At 37.4% G+C, this 15849-nt stretch overlaps 1 protein-coding gene across 4 annotated transcripts in view; it reads left to right on the top strand.

Annotated features, from left to right (window-relative positions):
* Positions 1 to 10117, top strand: part of WAPL (WAPL cohesin release factor) — an 84791-nt gene extending 74674 nt beyond the window's left edge. For all 4 annotated transcript variants that reach the window (XM_076010193.1, XM_076010195.1, XM_076010192.1 and 1 more), the window contains exons 16-19: positions 652 to 859; positions 3256 to 3344; positions 7314 to 7409; positions 7774 to 10117. In XM_076010193.1, the coding sequence (XP_075866308.1) occupies positions 652 to 859; positions 3256 to 3344; positions 7314 to 7409; positions 7774 to 7839 (459 nt within the window). In that variant the 3' untranslated portion in view covers positions 7840 to 10117. The remainder of the gene's footprint in view (positions 1 to 651; positions 860 to 3255; positions 3345 to 7313; positions 7410 to 7773) is intronic.
* Positions 10118 to 15849: the final 5732 nt, after the last annotated feature.

The raw sequence follows: 15849 nt of genomic DNA, 5'->3' as shown, positions 1-15849 counted from the left end.
TCAAACTCCTGGGCTCAAGCAATCCTGCCTCAACCTGTGGGGCGCGGTGGCAACGCCATTCCAAGATGGCGCCCGCTTCCTGGTCAAACCCTGTTAGTCTGACAAACAAGTGCTCAGCGCATGGGCAGAGTTTGTCTCCTCCCTTCCAAGTGCCTTATCCAATCAGACAATGCCCAGTGTACTTACTGCCTTTATAAGCAGCCGCCGAGAACGCCTCGGCGTCTCCGCATGTAACCAGTTAAGCAATCCCCATTAAAGCGCTGTCAGAAGAACTCCGGTTGCCGCGTCTTCCTTGCTGGCGAGGCGGGCGCGACATCAACCTCCCGAGTACCTGGGTCTACAGGCATGTGCCAGCTAATTTTTCTATATATATTAGTTGGCCAATTAATTTCTTTCTATTTATAGTAGAGACGGGTCTCGCTCTTGCTCAGGCTGGTTTCGAACTCCTGACCTGGAGCAATCCACCCACCTCAGCCTCCCAGAGTGCAAGGATTACAGGCGTGAGCCACCGCGTCCGGCCTACACTCACTTTTTACCAGACAGCCTTCTTTAGAGTTAGCGATATATTTAAAATAAATCAGAACCTTGAATTTAGGTGTCTGTATGTTAGTTGATTTGTTTTTAATGATCTTCAAAAATAATTTTTATCAGCTATTCCTTGAACGAGAACGAGCAGCCCAGTTGGCCGAAAGTAAAACAGATGAGTTGATCAAAGATGCTCCCACCACTCAGCATGATAAGAGTGGAGAGTGGCAAGAAACAAGTGGAGAAATACAGTGGGTGTCAACTGAAAAGACTGATGGTACAGAAGAGATACATAAGAAGGAGGAGGATGATGAAGAACTTGACCTCAATAAAGGTATATTTATTTTGAATAGTATAGTCAAATTGAGCATAATGCTTTGATTTTTTTTTTTTTTTTGAGACAGAGTCTCGCTTTGTTGCCTAGGCTAGAGTGAGTGTTGTGGCGTCAGCCTAGCTCACAGCAACCTCAAACTCCTGGGCTCAAGCAATCCTGCCTCAGCCTCCCGAGTAGCTGAGACTACAGGCATGCGCCACCATGCCCGGCTAATTTTTTCTATATATATTAGTTGGCCAATTAATTTCTTTATATTTATAGTAGAAACGGGGTATCACTCTTGCTCAGGCTGGTTTCGAACTCCTGGTCTTGAGCAATCCGCCTGCCTCGGCCTCCCAGAGAGCTAGGATTACAGGTGTGAGCCACTGCGCCCGGACTGATTTTGTTTTTTTTTAAAGTATTTTAATTCACATATTGTCATAATCTAGCTGTTACTTTAGGGCTTTTCAAGTTCAGCCCAGACAGGTTTTGATACTTAAGTATTGTTCTTCCTAGCAATTAGGAAGGTGGATGTCGGTGGCACACATGCTAGCGACAGGAAAGATCGAGTCACTTTTCCTTCCTGGGCCCTTCTTTTCTTTGCTCATCTGTTTGGAAAGCAGCTACACAAAATGGTTTTTCCAGTTTTGAATTCTTTAGATTGTTTTGTCAGTTGCACTTTAAACTGAGCTTTATGGTCATAAATTCTAAGAATAGTTGTCAAAGGTTAGTACTAGGTGGCAAACACAGGAAGGATTACTTTGGGGGTAATATCTTCACTAATCAAATCTTAGAGTATCTACTATTGTCAGTAATTCTGATACTTGTTTTACTATTCATACAAGTTCTATAGAATAGCCATTTGAATTTCCTGTCACTAAGGTTAGGACATTTAAATTGTCAGCTCTCTATATTAATGGGTTCCGCATCCTCAGAGTCAACTAACCATGAGTAAATAAAAAATATTTTGGGAAAAAATCCAATATAAACAATCTAAATAAAAAGTATAGTACTATAAGTAATCTAGAGAGGATGTACATAGGTTACATGCAAACACTGTGCCAGTTTGTATCAGAGACTTGAGCATCCTTGGATTTTGGTATGGGGGGGCTTCTTGGAGCCAATGTTTTGTGGATTCCGAGGGACAGCTGTAGTATGTTCAGCTTCACCTAGGTAGGAATACCCAGCAATGTCTCATTCTGAGCTTCTCCCGAAACCTAATGCCATTAGTTCTGATGTTGTCAGACATTTCTTTTTCTTTTGGTTTTGATATTTGGGGGGGGGGCATAGTGATATTTTTGGTTGTTTAGCTATCTTTTAAAAATGTAAACAGCTTTTTGAAATATAATTCAGATACTGCAAAATTCACCTTTTTAAAGTGAATAGTCCAGTAGTTTTTAGTAAATTCGTGAGACTGTACAGCCATGACGCCCATTTTCTCCTCCCCCAGCCACTAGCAAATCACTAATCCACTTTCTGATTCTATGAGTTTGCCTATTCTGGACATTTCATATAAAAGGAGTAATATAATGTATGTGGCCTTTTGTGACTGGCTTCTTTCATACAGCAGAATGTGTTTAAGAATTTATCAGTGACATACCATATGTTAGTATTGCATTCCTTATTATAGCCAAATAATATTCCATAGTATTATTGTACCATATTTTGTTTATCGTTTTGTCCATTGATAGGCATTTGGGTTGTTTCTACTTTTTAGCTTTTATGAATAATGCCACTGTGAACAATTTTGTACATTTTTTGTAGACATATTTACATTCCTTTTGGATATATACCTAGGAGTTGCAATTGTTGCAATATATATTAACTCTATATTTAACATTTTTTAAAAAACCAGGCTGTTTTCCATTGTGGCTGCACTATTTTACATTCCCATCAGCAGTGGGTGAGGGTTCCATTATTTGTCTTAGGTCATCCAGCGAGTGTGAGATGATATGTTGTGGTTTGATTTGTAGTTCTCTGTTACTAGTGATATTGAACATCTTTTCATGTGTTCATTGGCCATTTGTATATCATCTTTGAAGAAATGTCTATTCAGTTCCTTTTCCCAGTTTTTAATTGGGTTGTCTTTTTGTTGAGTTATAAGAATTCTTTATACATTATAGGTTATTGATCCTTACCAGATACATGATTTGCAAATATATTCTCCCATTCAGTGGGTTATCTTTTCACCTTGTTAATGGTGTCCTTTGTAACACAAAAGGTTTATGGTTTTTAGCCATTATATTTGGGTCCCTACTCCATTTTGAGCTAATTTTTGTTAATTTATGACTATCTAGTTGTCTTAGAACCATTTGTTGATGTTTAGTAGTTTTGAAGGAAAGATAACTAATAGAAATAGTTGATTTTGCGAGGTGGTTATTAATGGATATACTGATATAATTCTTTAACATTTTCAGCCCTTCAGCATGCTGGCAAACACATGGAGGATTGCATCGTGGCCTCCTACACAGCACTACTTCTCGGGTGTCTCTGCCAGGAAAGTCCAGTGAGTAAATAGTTCATTAATGTTTTATCTTTTTATCTTTAAAATCTTTTCTTAAAAAAATTCCAGTGGAACACTTTCATACCAACCCATTTCACTTATTTGTTTCTTTAATTTTTCCCCATTCATGTCCACATTATTCCAGAAAGACTATTGGTTGGCTATAGGGTTGTTTAAACAATTTTTAAATTATTTTCCTGTGGAAGAAAAATGGCAAGAAAATGCCTTAATATTTCCAATAGTTTTCTTTAGTTTTAAGTAGAAACCTTTCTTAGTAGATTTTATGTTAGAAAGGGAATAAACTTATCTAGCATTTTTTTTTTTATTATATATTCTAGACAAGTTTATTCCCTTTCCAATATAGGCTTTACTAATTGAGGTTTGGAGTGAAATAAATTGATTTTCATGTTTTAAAAGTAATGTGTTGATCCTTATGGCTTTTTTAAGAACTGATGTGTCTGTCGGAGTTATACTGTTTAAGGTTTAATACAAAGCAGATGTCAAAAACAAGCTAGTCTCATTTAATGAAAAAGGAAAATTTACATACCTGAAATTAAATTAAAAATTAAGATAGTGTATGATGTTAAAAACTTTTAGCTATTTGTTGAACTTTTAAAGGTACTTCCCAAAGTTGGGAGAACACTAGTCTAATGAAAAAGTTATTTGATGGAGGAATCTGTTCATATGCCTTTTGTTGGAATAAAAGAAGAGATAGCATAAAACCTGTATTTAGCTGGCTTAACCAAGATGGCAAAGTCTAATTTGGGTTATTTCAGTGCCTCAACAAGGTCACAAGGAACTCAGATAATTTCTGTCTTTAAACTGTTGCCCTCCACACGTTGTCTTATCCACTGCTAGTTCTCATGACCCTATGCTGACTGTAACTAGATAGCTCATTAAGTTAAATAATATCCAGCATTAATAGGTGCCTCTTGCTCAATGTTTCTTTTTAAGACAACAGTTTTTTCCCCCTAGGACCTTACTGTACCCCACTCTTCACCAAGTAGACTTTCTTTCGTCTGAGCCAGCATTGGGTCACATTACATATGAGAAATATGAGTATCTAGATAATCTGACTGAGTCATCACAAAAGTGGAAGGTTATGGCTATTGGGACATCTGCTGCCATGGGAAAAACAAAGATGAAGAGTAAATCAGTCTGTAAAGGGGGTAATGGCAGAATCATTGTGAGTGTTCCCTTTAAAATGGGGTTCACATGCATATTTTTAAGTGGAAGGTCCAGTGTGGTAAAGCCAGATTTTTAAATAAAAGGAAGTTTTTTTTCCCCTTCTTCCCTTTCTTTTCGTTGTTTCTTTTCTTCCTTCCTTCCTTCCCTGAGCATTCAGGAGGCAAGACAAAGTGTAGCAAGAGAGTTGGCTTTGTAGGAAGTCAGAGCCATCTCTCTTTTTGAAGCTAGAGGATTGGAAAAAAAGACTAATGTTACATGAATAGCTTCACTGGAGGAGTAACTCATGCAGGCATCTTGTGCCTGAGTCCATCTCCCCAATCACATTTCCTCTATCTAGCTCTCTGTGTTGTCTATTTTTCTAAGTCCTGTGTAGTTTTACAAATCAGTCTTAATCTATCTCTTCCATACTTACATTGTAATTCAATCTAAATGCATACCAGCCTGCTCCATGAACCCCCTCTGGGCACCACAGCTTTCAGGATTAAGACCAAGGTTTGAGTCATGGCTCTGGAAGCCCTGCTTTATCCCTCTTTCCTGTAACCTCTTCAGTTCAGCCTTTCCCCTTATTTCCAATGTCAGGATTTTAAGAACAAATGAGAAACATAACCAAAAAACCCCCAAAAAACAAAACAAAAAAGGAAGAAGGAAGAGGCAGGCCTCAAATAATGTAATATTTAAATTGAAATCTTTTTAGGTATTCTTTTTTACACATGCTGGGTTTAATCATACTAAGTCATGTTCTTTCTTACATAATGTTTTTTGAAGTTGTGTTATTACAACATGTGATTTATCTTGGGCCCTCTTTTCTATGTTAAGTCCTATTTATGTTTGTATCTTATCTGGAAAGAGAGAAGGTTCTTAAATTGTGGGCACTGTTGTGAATTCAAAAAGCTAGTTGATCCCACAAAATGTAAAGGAGATTGGTCTGCGCATTGTGTCAGTGGAAGAAATAGACAAGAAAGCAGGTGGTTGTATGTAGCAAGCGCTGCTTTGTGGGCAAGGGCAGCATACTTAGGAAGCCCAGGAGAATCTGGTCTCATTTTCAGTTGTCCACCATGACTTCTTACCACTTTGCATCTGGTGTATTGCAGTGATCAGTCTTCTTCCAACTCTTCTGTTCTCTTGCCTTTCTCCATTCCTGGGCCTTGCACACTGCCACCAAGGCCATCTGTCTTCAGAGTACTTGCTGATCACATCACTCCTCACCAGCATTGAGGGAATGATGACTTTGTTTACTGCTTCAGGATTGCAAACTTAAGACTGCTTCCCAATTTCCAAACCAGAATACCCCTTACATATTTTTTTAAATTTTCAAATAGTCCATACTATATCAAGCCTTTTCTTTTTGTACCTGCTATGCTGTTTAAAATAAATGCTATAACTGTCCTCTCTATTGCCTCAGCCATTGTATGTATTGCATTCTGTAATGTGTTGACAGAGAAGGGTTTGATTTAGATTAATGAGGGCCTATCGGCTGGGAGTGATGGCTCATGCCTGTAATTCTAGCACTCTGAGAGACCAAGATGGGAGGATCACTTGAGGTAAGGAGTTCCAGACCAAACTGAGCAAGAGTGATAACCTATATCTACTAAAATAGAAAAATTAGCCAGGTATAATAGAACATACCTGTAGTCCCAGCTACTGGGAGACTGAGGCAGGAGGAGGAGGGTCACTTGAGCTCAGGAGGTAGAGGCTGCAGTGAGCTGTGATGATGCCACTGCACTCTAGCCTGGTCAACAGAGCAAGAAAGACCCTGTCTGAAAAAGAAAAAAAAAAAAGAGGAATGAGGGACTTCCATCGAAATCATGGGAGCACTTTATTTTGCTTTATAATTTCATGACTGTCCTGGTGGAAGGAATAGAAAAAAAGGGAGAGAGAGGCTGATGGCAGATGACTGAAGAGTAATACGTAGTTTCTTTTTCCTTATCTCCACTAACAAAAGTCAAATTGGAAGCGGGCCCCCCCTGCTTTTTTTGGCCCATTACTTTGCATCCTCAAACTTGGGACAGCATTGTTTTGTGCTCTTTATTATAGGTGCACCGTACTAGAGGAGCTTTTCTTTTTATTCTTCCTGAACCGTTAAAGCATTTTTTAATGTAATGAAATAGGACAGTTTTTAAAGCAGGTCATATAATATTTTCCTTATAATGGATTGTTTTATATATATTAATAGTTTGGCTGTTTCTTGCTAATAATGAAGGGAAACACTTTAACTCTTGTCTGCTGGCATTGTTCAAGATTGTCTTTATCAGAGATCTTTCTAGTTAATTCCTGTCCTACATAATTGGCTGAATTCACTTATAGAGCATGAGAAGTGTTATTTCATGAGCAACTCTATGAGTATGTTCTCAGTGTAACACCCTCCCCTCCTCTCCCAGTCGCTTTTGTAGCACCCACCCCCAGCGCGCGCGCACGCACACACACACACACACACACACACACTCTCTCTCACTCACCCACCCCCAACACACAGACACACACTCACCAGTGCAGCATGCATTATTTCAGGCTTCTTTTTTTTTGAAGTTTACAAAGGTTATTATGCACACAAATGCTTCTTTGTATACTTTGCCAGCCGTGCCTTTTTCCTTTCTGAGGGTGGGCTTGGGGTAGGGAATGGATGCTAACGCAGAGTGAGTGAGTGTGGAAAGGGAATAACCTAAGTGTTCCAAGAACCTTGTAGAAGTTTGTTTTGCAACAGGGTGTGCTCTAGAACCAACAACACAGGGTGCCATCTCATGTCTTCTGTTCACTGACCAATGTTTCTTTGATTTGTTTCCTCAGATCAATGTAACCACTGTGCGGGAATATCTGCCAGAAGGAGACTTTTCAATAATGACAGAGATGCTCAAAAAATTTTTGAGCTTCATGAATCTTACTGTAAGTAGCTTTTATTGTAGCATATGTGGTTTTAAATTTTAAGAGTAACTGTCAATGTAAAACATGCTATGTACAAATGCTATGGCCACATGTAAACATGCAGTAGTAAAAATGCTGTGGCCACAGTGAGTGGAAGCAAAAAGAGATTATCTTTTAATTTTAATTTTAGTTCTTCAAATTATTAATAATTATTGTATGGTATGGCAAAACACTTTATTATTGAAGCCACTATTTAATATCAGTGTACTTTTGATTTGTGGCGTTCATTTTAGTAAATATAAAGGAGTTAAATTTTGCTTTTATACTTTTTAATGTTTGTTAAATATTAACTGTTACTTCCTTCCCTGTTTCACCCCCCCTTCAGTGTGCTGTTGGAACAACAGGCCAGAAATCTATCTCTAGAGTGATTGAATATTTGGAACATTGCTAGCTGCTTTACCTTCGCTTCAGGTGCTCGGTAATGCTGGAGCTATCCTTAGACAAAGAAAAGTCATGAAAGAAGTCCTTGAAGATATACCAAGAACATTCATCAGTATCATTCGTGTTTGGATTTTTAAGACCACCTGATTTCTTCGTCATGCATTCTGCATTTGCTAAATGACAGTTACTACATCAATCTGCAACTATCAAAAATGAGGGAAAAGGTTCAGGCTGTTAACAATTCCATGCAGTATTTAAATACATTTACTTTGGCAGAGTTTATACCCTCCTCTTGTTTTCTTGCTTTATTCTGGGCAAGATTTAGGGGGAAAATTTGTGCTGCTGTTAGTGCAACTGCTGTGTATGTTGAGCCACTGTTGTCATGCCAGCCAGGTGCAAAGGCAGCTTAGCTACTGAGGTATCGAATGTTCTGAGGACATTCTAGACAACAGCTTAGTTCCTTTTTCAGGCTCATTTGCTTTTTGCTTTTTTGTTGAATGATTCCAATCGTAAATAAAGCTTTTAATAATTTTGTGAATTTTTTGGTTGTTGTTCCCTGAACTACTGTCTATATTTAAAGTTAGATGGAATCCAAAGACACAAGGGATTAATAGTATATTTTTTTATTCTTAATTAGGTTTGGGTTATTGAACTGTTTTTCACTTTTGTGACCACAACCATATTCAATATCATACCATAATGTGTCATAGCTGTAGACACAAGAAAACAAATCACAGTCGAAGGAATAGTATATAAGATGATGTGCCCTGTTAAAGGAGTAAGCAAAATAAACCCAGGGTAGTTTACACTTAATGCTAGGGAGGCTCTTGAAACATTAAGTTATGAGGGAGGATTCTCTAGATATATTTTCTAATGTTCAATACAATAAATATAAGGAAGCTAAAACACCAATGTGGAATTCATGTTTCCAGATAACATGTATATTCTTCTATAGAATGACAGGATCAATTGCATAAGTGCAAAGCCTTAAATTGCTGGTTTAGAGAAGACCCTTTTTTCATTCAGATTCTTTGTTCATAGAACAGTTGTTTGAAAAAGCAGTTATGGAACACAAAACATTTTGTAGATTTAATTTTATGACTGCAAATTTTTCTTTTATTATTGTTCAGACCACTGGTTATACAGTTTTTTTCTTTTTTATTGATTGGGCCTGAATACAGGCTTTTTAGAGAGATGTTTCATGAATACTTTTAAATACCTTTCAGGTAGTTACATCATGTTTCTTCATTGGATTTGTAAAACTTAAAGCCATAAAAATATTAGTTTGGTGTGTATTGGGGAAAATAGCTTAAAGTCTAATTTTTACCCATTTAGACTTTGTTATTTCCTTGTATAAAGTGACAAATCGGGGCTCTTGTATCAGTGCCAGCTGTAATGTTTTTTAATGCAGTGGCTGCCTTCTATTGTCTTCCTATTTTTGATAATGCAGATTGTTGGGAAATCTATAAGGAAGTAACTGATTCCAGGCAAATTGTTTTCTTCTTCCTTCAACCCACCCCAACCCCTACCCCGTCACCTTTTAAGAACATAGTATACCAGTGTAACATGGGAAAGATTAAGATTGTATTTGCCCTGAGTATAAAAGTTAGCTTAGCAAACTATTTTAAAAGCAAATCGGTAAATGATAACCCATAAAATTAGTTAGATGTTTTAATTATTTTAAAGTACATTGATATTTATTAATCATTGGCTTTAGGAAAAGGAATAGACTTCGTAAAACTGACTTGCGGCAAATGGTGAGAATATTATGAAACATTTGGATGAGAACAATCAGGGTGAACTACATTTTTCTGTTACACTGGTAATCATTTGGGAATTGATTTACCTCAGTGTTTAACAGTTTTTTGTTTTGTTTTGTTTCTTAATAACTAATTGTCAAGCACTGATAGAGATGCAGATTTTGGTGGGGGAGGCGGTGGGGGAGATACCACCTCACCAACTGTAGTGCATTTGTGTGTTTTTAACCCTCAGAGAACTCTGCATTTTAGGGTACTTGAGGCTGACTTGCAAATTAACTAAAGTTTTAAAGTAACCTTTTTTTTTTTTCCTTTGTAAATATTTCTGTAAATACTACCAATTGGAAATTAGAATAGTAGAGTACTTTTCTGAATCCAATCCTATTTTTATTTTATACAGTATTTCTCAGCTGTGATCTTTGGAGCAAAAGCCAACGGCAGGAAAAAAATAGTTTGTACCAGTTTCATGAAGTATGTCTTTGGGTTTTTGTAAATAATTTTAACTCAAATAAAATTGCTACTTTCAATACACATGTTGTCTTTAACGTAAGTCTATTGACCGATTTTGGAGGAAGAAGTCTCTCACAAACCTGATACAGTCAACTCCAGTGGGAAACATGACTAATGGGAAACACACTATGTCACTTGTGAATTTCCACCTGACTACATATGCATAAACATTTAGCCAATTTTTAAAAAATATTATATGGTCATATTTTTAATAATAATCAATGTGAATACCCTGCAACTCAGGTCAGTTGGGGATAGTTAATCGTTATAGTTGTACAGTTAGGCCTTTGGTGTACTTACTGTGTTGCTTTAGGTCTTTTTGCCCCTGTGAATATGATTTAAGATTATTTTCCTTCTGAGGTTTTACAACTGCTTTTTAAGTTTTCCAGTTGCCTTCTTAGTTGTCACCCTTTAAGCCCCCTGCCTTTACCACAGATAGATTCCTCAACCTTTCCTTTCTGTTTTTAATCAGCAAAACTAGATTGAGGAATGTTTCCTGGGAGTTCCCATCTGTTCTCCCCATGTACAGGCAGTGTATAAGAGTGGTTTAAGGCTGCAGGATTTGGATATAGGAAGTCCTAAATTACACATAAATTTTGATTTCTATCTCTGATTCGTGTTTATTGACTTTGAGCAAATTCTTGAACTAACTTGTTTCCTCAACTAAGAAATGGGCATAGTACCTACCTTATGTGAAGCTTAAATAAGTATATATGAAGCATTAGGACAATGTTCTAAACTTAGTGAAGGCGGCCTGGTAAATGGTAGCTTTTATCATTTTACTGTTTTCACTCTATGGGGAATTTAAAATGTTCTGGACAGTGGAGTAGAATACTGTAACTGTTAGGGATACCTGTGATGCTGCTTCATACCACTGAGGTCATTCATTAGGTTTGGGTTATTTCAACTCTAAAATTGCTGTTTCCAAAATTGGTTTTCTTAGTATCTTAGTAAAGACTAATAAAGCAGGGGAAAATTGAACAAACTTCAGTAATCATTAAAATGATTCAAATAATATCCTTCAATTTTGTTTGTTTTAACATTAGAAGAAAGGATTTTTTTTTTTTTTTTTTGAGCCAGAGTCCCACTCCATAACCCAGGCTGGAGTGCTGTGGTGTCAGCCTAGTTCACAGCAACCTCAAACTCCTGGGCTCAAGCAATCCCCCACTTCAGCCTCCCAAGTAGCTGGGACTAGAGCCTGAACTGCCACACCAGGCTAATTTTTTCTATTTTTAGTAGACATGGGATCTCACTCTTGCTTAGGCTGGTCTCGAACTTCTGACCTCAAGCAATCCTTCCTTGGCCTCCCAGAGTGCTAGGATTACAGGTATGAGCCACCACTCCCAGCCTAGAAAGAAAGGATTTGCACAATTCACTGTCAGTGAATGGTCTTCTGATAATTGGGTGTGTAGGTGAATAACTTCATGTATAATGTCTTTGAACAAAGTATTTGAATAATCCCCTCTCTCTAACCTTTGTGTGTGTGCAGTCTGAACACTCCAAATGTCATGTACTGGCTTAAGGAGCATATATACAAAACCTCATCTGTATACTACCTAGTTTTTAGTTATCTATAAGAACCTGTCTGCTATCTAGAATTATTTTACAGAAGGTATAGATAAATGGAACTGTACTATTACAAGATTCGTTAATATTCAGTAGAATTGTCATAGGTTAAAAGTGCAATTATAATCCCTTGAGCAACTAGTAAAAAATAACGCAAAGAGATACAGCTAGAACTGCTGGAGGAATCAAAATGGAGCACTGAGAAATTGTTTAATTAACCAGAAGGTGGCAGGGAAGGAGTAACAGTAAGAAAAACCAACAAGAAAAGTAACAAATAGGGAGAACAAATAGATATAAATAAAATAAAAAAATAACTTTACCTCTAACACAGGAAATAAGCCAATGATGTCCACTAAATCTTTAGATACCAATAGTTATAATTAATGTAAGTGCAGTAAACACTCCAGTCAAAGACAATCTAGATTGTCAAACTGAATAACCAAGAGACATACAATACAAATATGCAAATAGTGTGAAAGTAACAGGATGGGAAAAGGTAGACCATGCCAACACTAATCACAAAGTTGCAGACAAGATAGACTTGGGAAAACAAGGGAATACTACCATATTTATTAAGGGAATGGAAGTTTCTTTTATTTTTTGAGACAGAGTCTCACTTTGTTGCCCAGGCTAGATTGAGTGCCGTGGCGTCAGCCTAGCTCACAGCAACCTCAAACTCCTGGGCTCAAGCAATCCTTCTGCCTCAGCCTCCCGAGTAGCTGGGACTACAGGCATGCACCACCATGCCCAGCTAATTTTTTCTATATATATTAGTTGGCCAATTAATTTCTTTCTATTTATAGTAGAGACGGGGTCTCGCTCTTGCTGGTTTCGAACCCCTGACCTGGAGCAATCCACCTGCCTCAGCCTCTCAGAGTGCTAGGATTACAGGGGTGAGCCACCGCGCCTGGCCATGGGAGGATGGAAGTTTCTATCATGAAGAAAGAACAATTATGTCTATGTATCTAATATCTGATAAGATTTTTATAATATGTGTGGCAAGAACTGGAAAAAAATGAAAGGGTGAAATAGAGAAAGTCACAATTATAGTTTGATAATACTTCCTTAGGAATTAATAGGATATTTTTTTTTTAAATCAGGATAAAAAAAAATCTGAATGACAGTATCAGCTATCTTGACCTAGTTGATATTTACACGATGCTACACTCAACAAGTTTCTCAAATGCACATGAAATTTTCACCAAGACAGGCCATCTGATGTATCATAAAATAAGTCTCAATGAATTTCAGATGATTGAAATCTTACGGAGAATATACTTTAACCACAAGGAATTAAACCAGAAATCAATAACTATAATATCTAGGAAACAACATTTGAAAATTAATGCACTTTAGCCGGTGAATTGAAGAAAAAAAATCAGAAGGGGAATTAGAAAATAATATCATCTGAATGACAAATGCAACATACCAAAATTTGTGGGATGCATCCATAGCAGTGTTCAGAGGGAATTTAGAAAAAGGCTTAAAATCACTTATCTTACTTTTTACCTGAAGAAGCTCGAAAAAGATGAATAATGAAACTCAAAGTTGAAGAAGAGTAAGAGCAGAAATCAATGTAATAAAAAAGACAATAGAGCCGGGCGTAGTGGCTCACGCCTGTAATCCTAGCACTCTGGGAGGCTGAGGCGTGTGGATTGCTCGAGGTCAGGAGTTCGAAACCACCCTGAGCGAGACCCCATCTCTACTAAAAAATAGAAAGAAATTAATTGACCAACTAAAAATATATATATACAAAAAAATATTAGCCGGGCGTGGTGGCGCATGCCTGTTAGTCCCAGCTACTCGGGAGGCTGAGGCAGGAGGATCACTTGAGCCCAGGAATTTGAGGTTGCTGTGAGCTAGGCTGATGCCACGGCACTCTAGCCTGGGCAACAAAGTGAGACTCTGTCTCAAAAAAAAAAAAAAAAAAAAAAAAGACAATAGAGACATTTTATCAAAGCCAAAAATTGGTTCTTTGCAAAGTTAAAATTGATAAATCCTTACCAAGACTAATCAAGAAAAAAGAAGGCCGGGCGCTGTGGCTCACGCCTGTAATCCTAGCTCTTGGGAGGCCGAGGCGGGCGGATTGCTCAAGGTCAGGAGTTCAAAACCAGCCTGAGCAAGAGCGAGACCCCGTCTCTACTATAAATAGAAAGAAATCAATTGGCCAACTGATATATATATATATAAAAAATTAGCCGGGCATGGTGGCGCATGCCTGTAGTCCCAGCTACTCGGGAGGCTGAGGCAGAAGGATCACTCGAGCCCAGGAGTTTGAGGTTGCTGTGAGCTAGGCTGACGCCACGGCACTCACTCTAGCCTGGACAACAAAGCGAGACTCTGTCTCAAAAAAAAAAAAAAAAAAAAAGAAAAAAGAAAACACAAATTACCAATGTCAAGAAGGAAGATGGACTATCACTACAGAGTCTATAGACATTAAAAGAATAATAATTTTATGAGTAAGTTTTACAACTTAAATAAGCAAATTCCTTGAAAAATGAAACTTATCAAAATTGATTCCAAGAAATAGGAAGCCTAGGCTGAGCACAGTGGCTCACGCCTATAATCCTAGCACTCTGGGGGGCCGAGGCGGGAGGATCGCTCAAGGTCAGGAGTTCAAAACCAGCCTGAGCAAGAGCGAGACCCCGTCTCTACTAAAAATAGAAAGAAATTAATTGATCAACTAAAAATATATAGAAAAAATTAGTCGGGCATGGTGGTGCATGCCTGTAGTCCCAGCTACTTGAGAGGCTGAGGCAGGAGGATCATTTGAGCCCAGGAGTTTGAGGTTGCTGTGAGCTAGGCTGACACCATGGCACTTACTCAAGCCTGGACAACAGAGTGAGACTCTGTCTCAAAGAACAAAAAAGAAAATAAATGAATGTATATTTTAAAATCTTCCTACAAATAAAAGTCTTGTTCCAAAAGACTTTATTGGTGCATAATACAAAACATTTAAAGAAGAATTAATATCAATCTTACATAGGCTTATTTAGAAAGCGAGAAGGAAATACTTTTAAAATTAATGTATGTATTGATTTGAACCTACCTGTATATCCCCAATACAAAAAATAGACGAGGATATCACAAGAAAAAAAAACTAGAGACCAACGTTTTATAAATATAGATGCAAAATCTTTAACAAAGTGTTGGAAAATCAAATCCATTAATACAAAAAATATAATACAACTAAGTGGAGTTTATCAAAGAATGTTGAACATTCAAAAATCAGTAAAATCAACTATATTAACAAAATAAAGGACTAACATCATATAATCCTCTCTTTAGATAGAGAGGATGCAACACTAATGACAAAAAAAAAAAAAGAAACCTCTGAGCAAGCTAGAAATAGATGGGAACTTACCTTGATCAGAACATATAATTAATGAGTCACTGAATACTTTCCTCTGAAGATCAAGAAGGCAGAAGCACCCAGTATCAACACTTCTACTTTTTGTTTGTTTTAAAGTAGAACTGACAAGCTGCTTCTAAAATTCACATGGAAATGAAAGGGCATAAAATAGTCAAAATGATCTTGAAAATAACAAAGCTGGATGATGCACACTATTGAACTTCAAGTGTCACTAGAAAAGTACAGTAGCCAAGACCATGTGATGCTGGTACAAGGACAAAAATCAATACAAATGAAGACAGAGCCTAGAAATAGACATACACATACATGGACAACTAATTTTTGGCAAGGGCACCAAAGCAATTCAATGTAGAAATGAAAATATTTTTAATAAATGGTTCTGAAATACCCATATGTTTTTAAAATTTGGCCTTTACTCATGCCAAACACAAAAATTAATTTCAGATGGATCACATATCTAAATGTAAAAGCTAAAACCATAAAGCTATTATAAGAACACATGAGAGAATATTTTCATGAATTGGGGATTGGCCAGAATTTTTTAGACAGAATGCAAAAACAATTTAAAAATGACTTTATCAAGAACTTTCGTTCATCGAGACACCATTAAGAAAATGAAGAGACAAGCGATGACTGGGAGACAATATTCACAACTCACATGTTTGACAAAGGGCTTGTCTCCAGAATACATAAAGAACTACAGGCCGGGTGTGGTGGCTCACGCCTGTAATCCAAGCACTCTGGGAGGCCGAGGCAGGCAGATTGCTCAAGGTCAGGAGTTCGAAACCAGCCTGAACAAGAACGAGACCCCGTC

Source organism: Microcebus murinus, chromosome 14 (assembly GCF_040939455.1).
Source record: "Microcebus murinus isolate Inina chromosome 14, M.murinus_Inina_mat1.0, whole genome shotgun sequence".
Taxonomy (NCBI): domain Eukaryota; kingdom Metazoa; phylum Chordata; class Mammalia; order Primates; family Cheirogaleidae; genus Microcebus; species Microcebus murinus.
This window is presented reverse-complemented; position numbering and strand designations above follow the sequence as displayed.